Source organism: Rana temporaria, chromosome 5 (genome assembly GCF_905171775.1).
Source record: "Rana temporaria chromosome 5, aRanTem1.1, whole genome shotgun sequence".
Taxonomy (NCBI): domain Eukaryota; kingdom Metazoa; phylum Chordata; class Amphibia; order Anura; family Ranidae; genus Rana; species Rana temporaria.
Window position 1 is genome coordinate 79812544 of NC_053493.1, and position 13105 is coordinate 79825648.

The 13105-nt window shown below is 45.4% G+C and overlaps 1 protein-coding gene across 1 annotated transcript in view; it reads left to right on the forward strand.

The window, feature by feature from the left end:
* The window catches only part of XYLB (xylulokinase), a 208994-nt gene that overhangs the window by 48930 nt on the left and 146959 nt on the right, over positions 1-13105 (forward strand). Inside the window, exons 10-11 of the mRNA XM_040352754.1 lie at positions 3695-3776; positions 9996-10036. Coding sequence (XP_040208688.1) covers positions 3695-3776; positions 9996-10036 — 123 coding nt within the window. The remainder of the gene's footprint in view (positions 1-3694; positions 3777-9995; positions 10037-13105) is intronic.

Below are 13105 nucleotides of genomic sequence, written 5' to 3' on the forward strand. Positions count from 1 at the left end.
GTGTGTATTTAAAGTGGAAGTCCAGTCAAAAACAATCTATGCTTAAACTTGCTCCCATCCCAACTGAAATCCCTATGCTAACTACTCGGAAAGGTGTATACTTACCTATTCTGAAGGCTGGTCACATGATCTCCCCAGTCAGCAGCTTCTGTATAGAGGAGAGATTAAAGGCAACAGCTGCAATGCATGGGTGATGATGTCACCCAGAGGCTTACAATGGGGCATCCAAGGAAAGCAGCTGATCAGACCGATCTGTGTCTGATTGGCTGCATTAAAATCCAGAGGAGAGATCTGGTGTCTAATAGACCTCAGATCTGTCCACAAAGAGCACCTGTCTTGGCTCAGTCTGTCACAAGGGATGTTGTTCATTTCTTGTGATAGCAATAGTTAAAAAGTTAACCCAAAAAAAACAAAAAAAAGTTTTGTATAAAATAAATAAACCCCTTTATTTTCTGTAACAGTGTTTTTTGAACGTTTGCACTCAAGCCCCATGTGCTCATCCCTGACAACCTCTTGTCTTATCTCTGATTTAATTTGTCAGGAGACAGTGGTCCCCAGCACCACTGTCTTAAGCCTCGTACACAGGACCTCGTCGAGTTCCTTGTTAGGCTATCGAGGAACTCGACAAGGCAAGTTTCTCCATCCGTCGAGGAAAAAGAAGACATGCTCTCTTTTTGGCTCGACGGGATCCTCGACAGTTTCCTCGTCGAAAAATTTACACACGCCAGGTTTCCTCGGCAAAAAAAAAAAATCCCAGCAAGTTTCTTGCTGGTTTTTGCAGAGAAACTCGGTCGTGTGTACGAGGCTTAAAACGCATTTAGTTTGTAAGAGTAGCCCTTAAATGGCTGACCAACAGACTTAGCAGACAGGGTGCCCAATCAAGCCTCTACATTTATGCTGGTTTCTAGCCTCACCCACCCCACATGTCTACCGAGAGCATACCCATAGTCCACTAAATCTTATCTTGGCTGGTCCTTCATCTGCAGTACAAATATGCAGAGTGCTGACATTCTTCCTCTGTCAAGCCTACAGATTTTTGCCTGATGCCATATGGACAGTTGGAGGTTTACAAACGTCCTACTCCCTGAGAACTACCGTCAGATCTTGCTGCTGTACCCAGTATGACTGAGGGTGTGTTTGCAATGTCACTACTCCTAGTCGGCCAATAGGAGGGATCAAGGTCCTCTGTCAGAGGAAGATGGAGCATTTTGACTACACCCCTTAGCAAAGATGGATGCCATGGAAAGTGATGGCACTGTGTCCTGTGTAGCACTGTAGCCAAGGAGGGAGTTTAGTGAAGCTAAGTTTGTGATTTTTTAAATCTCAGCACGACATGGGTCCACAGAGCAACATTCCCTGGGATAGACCCCAGAGAGAATAGCGGTTAATCCCTCCCCATGTGACTTAGACCAGCAGATAATTACCAAAGAAATGCAGGGGGAACCTCTTTATTACAAAAATACAAACCTTTTGAATACATAAATAAAATTCTACTCCCCCCTCCCCATGCTCAATAGCCAAAACCTTCACCATAGTCATGAACAACAGACATTGTTGTCTCACAATTTAAAAACAATTAGTCCGGGGGTCCTTTCCACAGACCACTGTCAATGGAATGCGCAGCGTAATTGAGTTTTATTAAACCAACAAAATATTGTGGCCCAGATTCTGAAAGGGATTACGACGGCGCAACGCCATGTGCGCCGTCGTAAGTCCTAATCTGGGCCGTCGTATCTATGCGACTGATTCTAAGGCCCGGTACACACGAGCAAACATGTACGATGAAAGCGGTCCGTCGGACCGTTTTCACCGTACATGCCTGCCAGAGGGCTTCTGTACGATGGTTGTACTAACCATCGTACAGAAGTCCGCGCGTAAACACTACGCGGGGCGTGTCCGCGTCGTCGCCGCGGCGACGTGGGCAGGCCTGCCATTTAAAGGCTTCCACGCATGCGTCGAAGTCATTCGACGCATGCGAGGGACGGCGGGCGCTCGGACATGTACGGTAGGTCTGTACTGACGACCGTACATGTCCGAGCGGGCAGGATTCCAGCGGACGGTTTTAAAACACGTCCAGGAATATTTGCCCGCTGGGAAAAGGCCCGGCGGGCAAATGTTTGCTGGAATTCGGCCCGCTCGCGCCTACACACGACCGAACATGTATGCTGAAACTGGCCCGCGGACCAGTTTCAGCATACATGTTTGGTCGTGTGTACGGGGCCTTAGAATCAGTTACGCATAGGTAACCATTAGATCTGACAGGCGTAAGGCTCTTACGCTGTCGGATCTTAAATGCTATTTTTTTTTCGCCGCTAGGTGTTGCCGTCGTTTTCCCGATTGAGTCGGCAAATTAGCAAAATACACAAATTCCCGAACAGACGCGCGGTCGACGCAGTGAAGATACGACCTTTACGTTAGATTTGCGACGCATAAAGTTGCCCCTGCTATATGAGGGGCAACCAATGTTAAGTATGGCCGTCGTTCCCGCGTCAAAATTAAAAAATTTACGTTGTTTGCGTAAGTCGTCCGTGAATGGCGCTGGACGCCATTTACGTTAACGTCGAAACCAATGACGTCCTTGGGACATCATTTAGCGCAATGCACGTCGGGAAATTTTAGGGATGGCGCATGCGCTGTACGATCGGCGTGGGAACGCGCCTAATTTAAATGATCCACGCCCCCTACCCGGATCATTTGAATTAGGCGGGCTTGCGCCGGAGGATTTACGCTACGCCGCCGCAACTTTACAGGCAAGTTCTTTGTGAATAAAGCACTTGCCCGTAAAACTTGCGGCGGCATAACATAAACGAGATACGTTACGCCCGCGGAAATTTACGCCGAGAGACGAGAATCTGGGCCTGTGTGTAGTAAATATAGACTGCGTCATTTCACCCACAGTTGGTGAGCAAAAAATATGTATAGGCAGGGCTTTTTGTTCTCAAACAATAGGTGCTGGAACTCAACCACGACCCCCCAAAACCCACACAAACCCTCCAAATCACATCAAATAGTTGGTGTGGTCAGTCAAATTTCACGAACAGTAGGAGGGCCTTAAAGGGGCATTAAATACCAGGATAGCATTACTTACAGAGTGCAGGGGGTTCAGGGCGGTTACTCACAGAGTGCAGAGCTGTCACTTGTAAACACAGAAACTGGACTTCTGTGTTTACAAGTGATTGTGGTAAGCAGCCCTCCCCCCAAGGGTCTGAGCCAGAGATGGTGGAACTGAGTGACACCAAGTTCCCCCTGAAAGAAAGCCTTTCATATACAGTAGGAACACACTTGGTGTTAAACCAGGGCACTAGGAATCGGCTGGTGTTGCTTGGTTCCTCTATCTGGGGACACTATTGGGCTCTTATGTAGATTCTGTTCCTTTCTTCCTTCCCTTGTCATTCTTTGCTCTTTTTCCTCTTTTTCTAACCCCCCCCTTTTATTCCTGCCTCCCCTTTTTTTATATTATTAGTAATAATAATGGCCTCATTGGCAAAATGCCTCTGTGTAGGATAGAATTTAGCTAGAGACCAAAGCTGGCAAATTCCTAGGCTTTCATTCTTGCGTACCTGACCAGAGGAAACAATCCACCGTCACAATCTGAAAACAGCTGTTTTACCTAAAATGTTTTCAAAATTTAAAATATACTGTATGTCAAAATATATGTCACAATAACTTTCGGTGCATTTTTCTTTACCTCCAGGGAACGGTTTCTACATATTTCATCCAGCGATTCGGATTTAATTGTGATTGTCCTGTAGTTGCATTCACTGGGGATAATCCAGGTGAGGATTTGTTTAAAATGTGCCAGCTCGTAATACTTAATCATTGGCAAATCTCCAGGGAAACAGTTCCTTTGTGAAAATAAGGGAGAGTGTAAAAATACCATACCCTACCATCTTTGGAGATATGTAGGTATAAATGATGGTGCCCATGAATATATTAGCTGACAGTATCCAATAATTTTACACAGGTGGAGAATATCTATCATCCAGAAGAGACTTGAATATTTAGGTCAAATTTCAGGCCTGATAGCTGTTAAAAAAATTCAAACATTCTTGTATCCAGTTTTTAGAGTTATTGGCCTGTAATTTTTTTTTTATTTTGGGTACCAGTTAAAGTTAAAACTCCAAGCAGCAGCAAAATTCACAGTTAAAACACATACAAGGCCAATTTGTATTTCTGTCTATCCAGTTCTGAGGCCTCGTACACACGATCGAGGAACTCGACGGGCGAAACACATCGTTTTCCTCGTCAAGTTCCTTGTTAGGCTGTCGAGGAACTCGACAAGGCAAGTTTCTCCATTCCCGTCGAGGAAATAGAGAACTTGCTCTCTTTTTGGCTCGTCGAGTTTCTCGACAGTTTCCTCGACGAAAATGTACACACGACCGGTTTCCTTGGCAAAAAAATATCTCCCAGCAAGTTTCTTGCTGTTTTTTGCCGAGAAACTCGGTCGTGTGTACGAGGCCTGAGAGTAATGCCCTATACACACGATCGGACCTTTGTCTGACCAAATTCACATCGGAATTCCATTTGAGGAAAAGAGAACATGTTCTCTATGTAAACTCCGATAGAATTCATCGGAATTTCCGATGGAATTACTCCGATGGGGCATACACACGGTGGGAATTTCCGATGACTTTTTCCATTGGAAATTCCGATAGTGTGTACGGGGCATTAGAGTTTTGCCACAGAACACATTCAGTTTGGTAACCAGATTTTTCTTTAATGGTCTGGTCACTTTGACAGTGCTTTTAAAATTCAACTTGTGAAAGAAACAGGTTTTTTATTTTTAATGTTCAGATAACGAATAGCATAAGGCCGTGCCAAAGGAGAGTCATATAGATTGATGGAAAGACAGACAGAGTATCTAGAAATTGTAGGAAATGAAGAGGAGATACTTATTGTGCGTAATAAGGTCACCCATATGTCCCACCTCAATAAAACAACAAATTCATTACTTTGTTGATTTTATTGACTTTTTAATATTAAATTGTTGTTAGGTGTATTTTTAGAGATGTGACCTTTATCTGCAATCAATACAGTTATAGATCGTATTGCTTGTCCAAAAAGTATTGTCTAATTCAACAGAAATATCAGAAAAGGGACCAGTTATACAAGTTGGTTAAAAAAAAACCACAAACGATTGAGCGTTATGGGAATTACGAATTTTAATAATATGGTGTGTTTTTATTTTACTATGGATTTAAACCAGGAAAATCTTACTAACATAAGTTCATTAGTGCAATAACAATATTGACAAAATCGGCCTGGGGGTCACCTAAAATGCAAATCTGATTTTTTTTTTAAAGAAAGCATTAAGTCATCTTTAAAATAATGTAATCATTTTGGAATAGAGAGTCATTCCAGTGTGCTGAAATGCAGGACTTTGTTGTATTCCAAAGACCCTGCATGCACCGGTTGGTGATGTCACAAGGAGGCAGCGCCACCATGTGAGGTCACTAGGTGGCCCCGCCCCTTACCTATTCAAGAAGTGTCAAATGGCAGTGCAGGTATTTGGCAGTTAGCCTTTATTACGGGCGAAGCGTTTCTTTTTTTTTTTTCGGGTCCAGCGGTGTGGCGGCTGTCGTGATTGAGATGGATCTACATCGGGGGACATTGTTTTTTTAAATAAAGGAATTGTCAAAAACTGCCTACTGTCTTTATTTTTGACACTTTTTTTGTTGAAGAGGTAGGGGTACAATGTACCACATACTCATTGACATAGGGAGGGGGCCGGAATCTGGGGGCCCCCTTGTTAAAGGGGACTTACAGATTCCAATAAGCCCCCCTGCCCGCAGACCCCTACAACCACAGCCCAGGGTTGTTGGACTGGTATAGATCCTGGGGGAAAAAAAGGGTGGTTGCGCTAACTATAGTGGGTCTGCATAGCGTATAAACACAAATAGTGATTATCGTTAATGCATGTAAATTAGTGAAAACACAGAATTGCATATAATAGTCCGATAAAATGAACCAAAAAATATTAATGTAGCAAATAAATGTGGTGAACAGATGAGTCCACAGAAACACACATGATAGTCCGATAAACTGGTCATATAGTGTTAATGGAACAAAATAGGTGGTTATAAACTAATGAGTCCAAAATAACACCAATAAATGGTGTAATTTGTATCAAACGTTGGTGCTTCATACAAAACTTGTTAGATGTGATCCACTACCGAAAAAAATGCCTGCTTACCGGATCTAGTTGACCCCCCTTTACAGAGGGTCAAAGACAGCCTTAAGATAGTATGTTCCATCGCCTTCAGCTGAATCCAAAAGATGGCGGTCCGGGACAACACACTCGTAGGTTCAGTGGATTCCAATCTCAAAGGTCATACCGAAAAAACAAAATGGCTCCCATAGTGTAAAACCGTAAGGATTTATTGTAAAAAGGGATAAAAATAACACTTACATCAAGATAGTAGAAACACAGCCTTAAACCTGCAGTTCCGGCCAGGCTCCTGCAGGTAAACCCGTTCCTGTGCCGTTCCGCCCAACGGACCCGGACCGCCATCTTTTGGATTCAGCTGGAGGCGATTGAACATATTATCTTAAGGCTGTCTTTGACCCTCTGTAAAGGGGGGTCAACTAGATCCGGTAAGCAGGCATTTTTTTCGGTGGTGGATCACATGTAACAAGTTTTGTATTAAGCTATTACAGCATAGGAGAAAGACTGTTGTTACACGGGTGTCCTAAGTTTTGGAGTTAATTCATAATCTTCACACCAACGTTTGATACAAATTACACCATTTATTGGTTTTATTTTGGACTCATTAGTTTATAACTACCTATTTTGTTCCATTAACACATTGGGCCTGATTCTCAAAAGAGATACGCAGACTTAACTGCTGTTCAGCCTGCGTATCCCTGTGCCTAACTTTGGAAACGATTCTCAAAAGGCTTTTTCCAAAGTTAGGCAGAAAATCTGACAGGTGTAAGACACTTACACGGTCAGATTTTAGGATGCAGTAACGCATCCGCCACTGGGGGCATTTCTCATTGAAATGCAGCTTTGCGTATGCAAATGAGGACTTAAGCAGATTTTCAAAGCATTTCAGCACTTTGATTTCTGCGTAAGTTCCGAATTTGCCTGCGCAAAACTAGGGCTGGTTTTATAATGTGGAAAGTTAGTCACACATTGTAAAGGCCCATGCCAGCGACGGCATTTGGTATGCATTCCTGAGGGAGAACTCCACGGCAATTTTTAAATTCAAAACCGGCATGGGTTCCCCCCCAGGAGCATACCAGGCCCTTAGGTCTGGTATGGGTTGTAAGGAGACCCCCCTCCGCCGAAAATTCGACGTAGGGGGTCCCCCTACAATCCATACCAGACCCGTATCCAAAGCACGCTACCCGGCCGGTCAGGAATGGGAGTGGGGACGAGCGAGCGTCCCCCCCCCCTCCTGAGCCGTGCCAGGCCGCATGCCCTCAACATGGGGGGGTTGGGTGCTCTGGGGCAGGGGGGCGCACTGCGGGCCCCCCCACCCCAGAGCACCCTGTCCCCATGTTGATGAGGACAGGACCTCTTCCCGACAACCCTTGCCATTGGTTGTCGGGGTCTGCGGGCGGGGGCTTATCGGAATCTGGGAGTCCCCTTTAATAAGGGGGCTCCCAGATACCGGCCCCCCACCCTAAGTGAATGGATATGGGGTACATCGTACCCCTATCCATTCACCTGGAGGCAAAAAGTAAGTTAGTAAACACACAACACAAGGCTTTTTAAAATAATTTATTATTCTGCTCCGGATGCCCCCCCTGTCTTCGTTATTAGCTCAATTACCAGGGGGGGCTTCTTCTTCCACTCTCCGGGGGTCTTCTTCCACTCTCCGGGGGTCTTCTCCGCTCTCCGGGGGGGGGGTTTCTTCTTCCGCTCTCCGGGGGGGGCTTCTCCGGACTCCGGGGGGCTTCTTCCATTTTCTCCCCTCCTGCTGTTGACTCGGCGAACCCCGGTTCTTCTGCAGCTCTCCGGTGCCTTCTTCTTCAGCGCTGGCTGCCTGCTATGTTTGTGTGTTAGCTCAATTTCAAACAGGCAGCCGGCGCGGTCTTCTGTGACGTCAGGGTCTTGTCTTCTGTTCTTCTGATGTTGACTCGTCGCCTGTTGTCGCTGTAATGATGGAAGCGCGCCTTGCATCACATTTATATAGGCATCACCGTCCCATCATGCTCCGGCAGGTACCCACGTGGTGGGTGCCTACCCACGTGCACCCACCACGTGGGTACCTACCGGAGCATGATGGGACGGTGATGCCTATATAAATGTGATGCAAGGCGCGCTTCCATCATTACAGCGACAACAGGCGACGAGTCAACATCGGAAGAACAGAAGACAAGACCCTGACGTCACAGAAGACCGCGCCGGCTGCCTGTTTGAAATTGAGCTAACACACAAACATAGCAGGCAGCCAGCGCTGAAGAAGAAGGCACCGGAGAGCTGCAGAAGAACCGGGGTTCGCCGAGTCAACAGCGGAAGAGGGGAGAAGATGGAAGAAGCCCCCCGGAGTCCGGAGAAGCCCCCCCGGAGAGCGGAAGAAGAAACCCCCCCCGGAGAGCGGAGAAGACCCCCGGAGAGTGGAAGAAGACCCCCGGAGAGTGGAAGAAGAAGCCCCCCCTGGTAATTGAGCTAATAACGAAGACAGGGGGGGCATCCGGAGCAGAATAATAAATTATTTTAAAAAGCCTTGTGTTGTGTGTTTACTAACTTACTTTTTGCCTCCAGGTGAATGGATAGGGGTACGATGTACCCCATATCCATTCACTTAGGGTGGGGGGCCGGTATCTGGGGGCCCCCTTATTAAAGGGGACTCCCAGATTCCGATAAGCCCCCGCCCGCAGACCCCGACAACCAATGGCAAGGGTTGTCGGGAAGAGGTCCTGTCCTCATCAACATGGGGACAGGGTGCTCTGGGGTGGGGGGGCCCGCAGTGCGCCCCCCTGCCCCAGAGCACCCAACCCCCCCATGTTGAGGGCATGCGGCCTGGCACGGCTCAGGAGGGGGGGGGACGCTCGCTCGTCCCCACTCCCATTCCTGCCCGGCCGGGTAGCATGCTTTGGATACGGGTCTGGTATGGATTGTAGGGGGACCCCCTACGTCAATTTTTCGGCGTGGGGGGGTCTCCTTACAACCCATACCAGACCTAAGGGCCTGGTATGCTCCTGGGGGGGGAACCCATGCCGTTTTTTTCTTTGAAAATTGGCATGGAGTTCACCCTCTCAGGAATGCATGCTGAGCGACGCTGTCATTTTTTTTTATAATCATTTGTTTTCCCGGCGCGTCTTTTTTTTTCACCCGTCGCAACTTTAGTGTCCCGTCGAAATTCTCAAAGCCGCCCGGCGTTAATTACGTTCGCGCGCTGCACGTCGGGAAAATTACGTCACACGCATGCGCAGTACGGCCGGCGCGGGAGCGCGCCTCATTTAAATTTTAAACGCCCCCAGGAGAGGAGGACCGCCTTACGACGGCGGCACTTAAGTTACACGGCCTGAAATTTCTACCTAAGTGCTTTGACGATCGGGCACTTAGGTAGAAATTTTAAGTCAGTGTAACTTAACTGCTGAAATTTAAGTTACGCAGACTTTTTGAGAATTTGGCCCTATATGACCAGTTTATCGGACTATCATGTGTGTTTCTGTGGACTCATCTGTTCACCACATTTATTTGCTACATTAATATTTTTTGGTTCATTTTATCGGACTATTATTTGCAATTCTGTGTTTTCACTAATTTACATGCATTAATAGACTGGAGCATGGGCAAGAATTAAAAGTTAAAGAATCTGCTTACTCAGTAAGTGATTATATCAGCTGATGAAAATGAAACTATAACCGTGTACCTTGCACTTATTTGGATCTCAAATTCAAATTTTTGGGAAGGAAAGGTTACCTGAAAATATATAGAATCTTTTGAATGTTTACATTGTAACATTGTAATGGCTTTATGTAATCAAATCTGATAAAATACCTCTAGATGAATTTAAAAAAGTTATTTTTTTTTTACCCAGCATCCCTGGCTGGAATGAGACTAGAAGAAGGTGACATAGCAGTAAGTATTTTAGCAGGTAATAAAAGATGTGTAGAGTCTGTCTGTTACACTTCATAAATTCACTTATAATTCCATACACCTAGCAGTAAGCTGCGCTAAGCAGGTCCTGGAGCATAAGCCAGATAGGAATTGTAGATCAATATGTTTTTTTCTTTATATTGTTTATTCTCGTAATATCTTTTATTTTGATTTTATATGGGTTTTCTTCATCTCCAGAGACATTTGCAATCCTCAATAACTAAGTTGCTGTATTGGAACTAAAATTTTCCTAAGATTTTATGGCTTAGCAATGTAATGATGTAGACCTGATTTTTTTTTAAGTGTTGTTGGTTTCACACTATATTTTGCTTAATTTGAAGCATGTCTACTTTAAAGAAGAAATTCATGTTTAATAAAAAATCCTTCAGTCTGCCCACTGGGCCCCTATCCTAAATCAAGCCTCATCTGCCCACTCAGGTTCCTACTTACCTCTTCCCAGTTGCCTTATCTGATGGATAAAGTCTTTTACCCCAAATCTTGTCTGCTACTGTACTTACCTGCACAGTAAGCCCCATTGGATTCTAATGGGGTCATACTCCAACAGTACAGAAACGGCTCCACTTGTTCCCCATCAGGAACACCTAAGCAAGCACCTAGCAAGTAGGCGTGTCTGAGGCTTTATACCTACAGGTTAGCCTTATTATAGGCTTACCTGTAGGTAAAAGTGGTAGTACAGAGTATACTACCACTTTAAAGTAATTTTCAACACAAAACGGAGCTTATATGCTTAAATAAAGTATATGTAAATCTGACAGACTGTTTCCATGTTACATTTTAAAAGCCGCAGCAAACCTGCTGACCTCACATGCTTGCTAATGTGACAGAATACCTCTGATTTTCACATTTAACTAAATGTGAAAATCAGAGGTATTCTGTCACATTAGCAAGCATGTGAGGTTTGCTGCTGCTTTTAAAATGTAACATGGAAACAGTCTGTCAGATTTTCATGTACTTTATTTTAAGCATATAAGCTCTGTTTTGTGTTGAAAAATAACTGAAAGTTATTACTCTGTTGGGTGTAACAAGATGTCCGCTTGCCCCCCTTCTAACTAACATTACTGTACAGGAGTGTGGGGTGGAGCAAGATGGCGGTGACGAAACGTCACTTCCTGACAAGACAGCCGCTGCCGGGTGTACCAAGATGGCCGCGCTCCGGAGCTAGGCCGAAGCCGGGGACTTTCCTATGGCCGCACCCGAAAATCGCGGGTCATCCGGCCTGGAGATCGTCGGGGGGGGGTGAATCAAGATCGCGATTAATTTACGATTAATCGTGCAGCTCTAACATGAGCACATATTGTAGCCAGGGCTGCTGATAGAAAACTTGGAGCCACGCACAGATTACCTGACAGTCACCCCCCAAGAAATCATTAAAGCTATATCTTGCTAAAAATACAATAAATACAATATAATACAATAAAATTATTAGCAGACACAAATACAACATAGACAAAAACAAAAGCAGAGAAGCACCTCTAAGTAAGACTTTAGGCTCTGCGCCTAACATCTCCTTTAGGCTCCATTCACACCTGAGCGACAAAACGCCTGAAGAGCGACGCTCAGATACGCTGGAGGGGAAAAATAACATTGTTGTCTATGGAGGTGGTTCACATCTCCACGCCGAACGCCGATCGCGTGAAGCTCAAACAAATCCCGGACCCTTTTTTGTCGCGCGTAATCAGACGGCTTCGGCATAGCCGACAATGACATGTAGAAAACCGGGGTTAAAAATGACCCGTTTTATCGCGGCAAATCGCGGTACAAAATGCCGCAATTTGTCGCGGCAAAACACTGCGCTAAGGTGTGAATGTAGCCTTACAAATACAACGTAACTCACAAAATTCCTGCTAAATCTAAAAGATAAAACTGAGTTAATAAATAAAAATGAAGATGAGATGAAAAAAATATACAGGCTGGGCAGTTAAAGCTCTGAGATCAGAGAGACAGAGGCAGGGAAACAAAGCTACAGAGATAACAAACTTAGGAACAGAGCTAACATTAGAGCCAATGCTGAGGGGAGGGGGGGGGAGAACCACACAGGGACAGGGATTATTGAGAAATGACTGTCTTTTTCCTAGCAGATAAAAGCTGACAGTAGGGAGATGGGGAGAGACCAGCTTTCAGCTGCTGGAGGAAGAGCTCTGTAATTGCCATCCATCACTAATCCCCCTCCCTGTGTGGGCCCCTCTGTGTGCTCGGGCCCCCTACAAGAGGACTGGTGGTCCCCCCCTATCAGCGGCCCTGACTGTAGCCAGTCTGTGGGACCCAGAATTATTGTTGATTGGTAGGGGGATCAAATACTTATTTTACTCACTGAACTGCAACTCAATTTAAAACATTTGTATTGTGTTTTTTCTAGATGTTTGGTTGATATTCTGTCTCTATTCTAAAAATACACCTATGATAACAGTTATAGATCCTTCGGGGGTAATCCACAAAAGGGATACGCCGGCGTATCTACTGATACGCCGGCGTATCTACTGATACGCCGTCGTATCCCTGTTTCTATCTATGGAACTGATCCACAGAATCAGTTTCACATAGATAGGCAGAAGATCCGACATGTGTAAGGGACTTACACTGTTGGATCTTAGGATGCAGTACCGCATCCGCCGCTGGGGGCATTTCTCTTCGAAATGCCGCTTCGGGTATGCAAATTAGCACTTACGGAGATCCACGAAGCTTTTAATCTTCGTTTTTTCTCCGTAAGTATTAGTTTGCCGTCGCAATATTAGGGCTGCTTTTACAAGGCCTAAACTGTTTACACCTTGTAAAAGTAGACCCTTCTATCCCGCGTCGCTGTCTTTTTTTTTTTCGCCGCAACTCGTTTTTTTTTTACGCCCGTCGCGATTCTCAAAACCCGGCGCAACGTAAAACCGCACAAAGCACGTTGGGAAAATTACGTCGGGAGCATGCGCAGTACGTCCGGCGTGGGAGCGCGCCTAATTTAAATGGGACTCGCCCCATTAAATTAGGAACGCCTTGCGCCGGACGGATTTAAGTTACACCGCTCAAAATTTCTAGGTAAGTGCT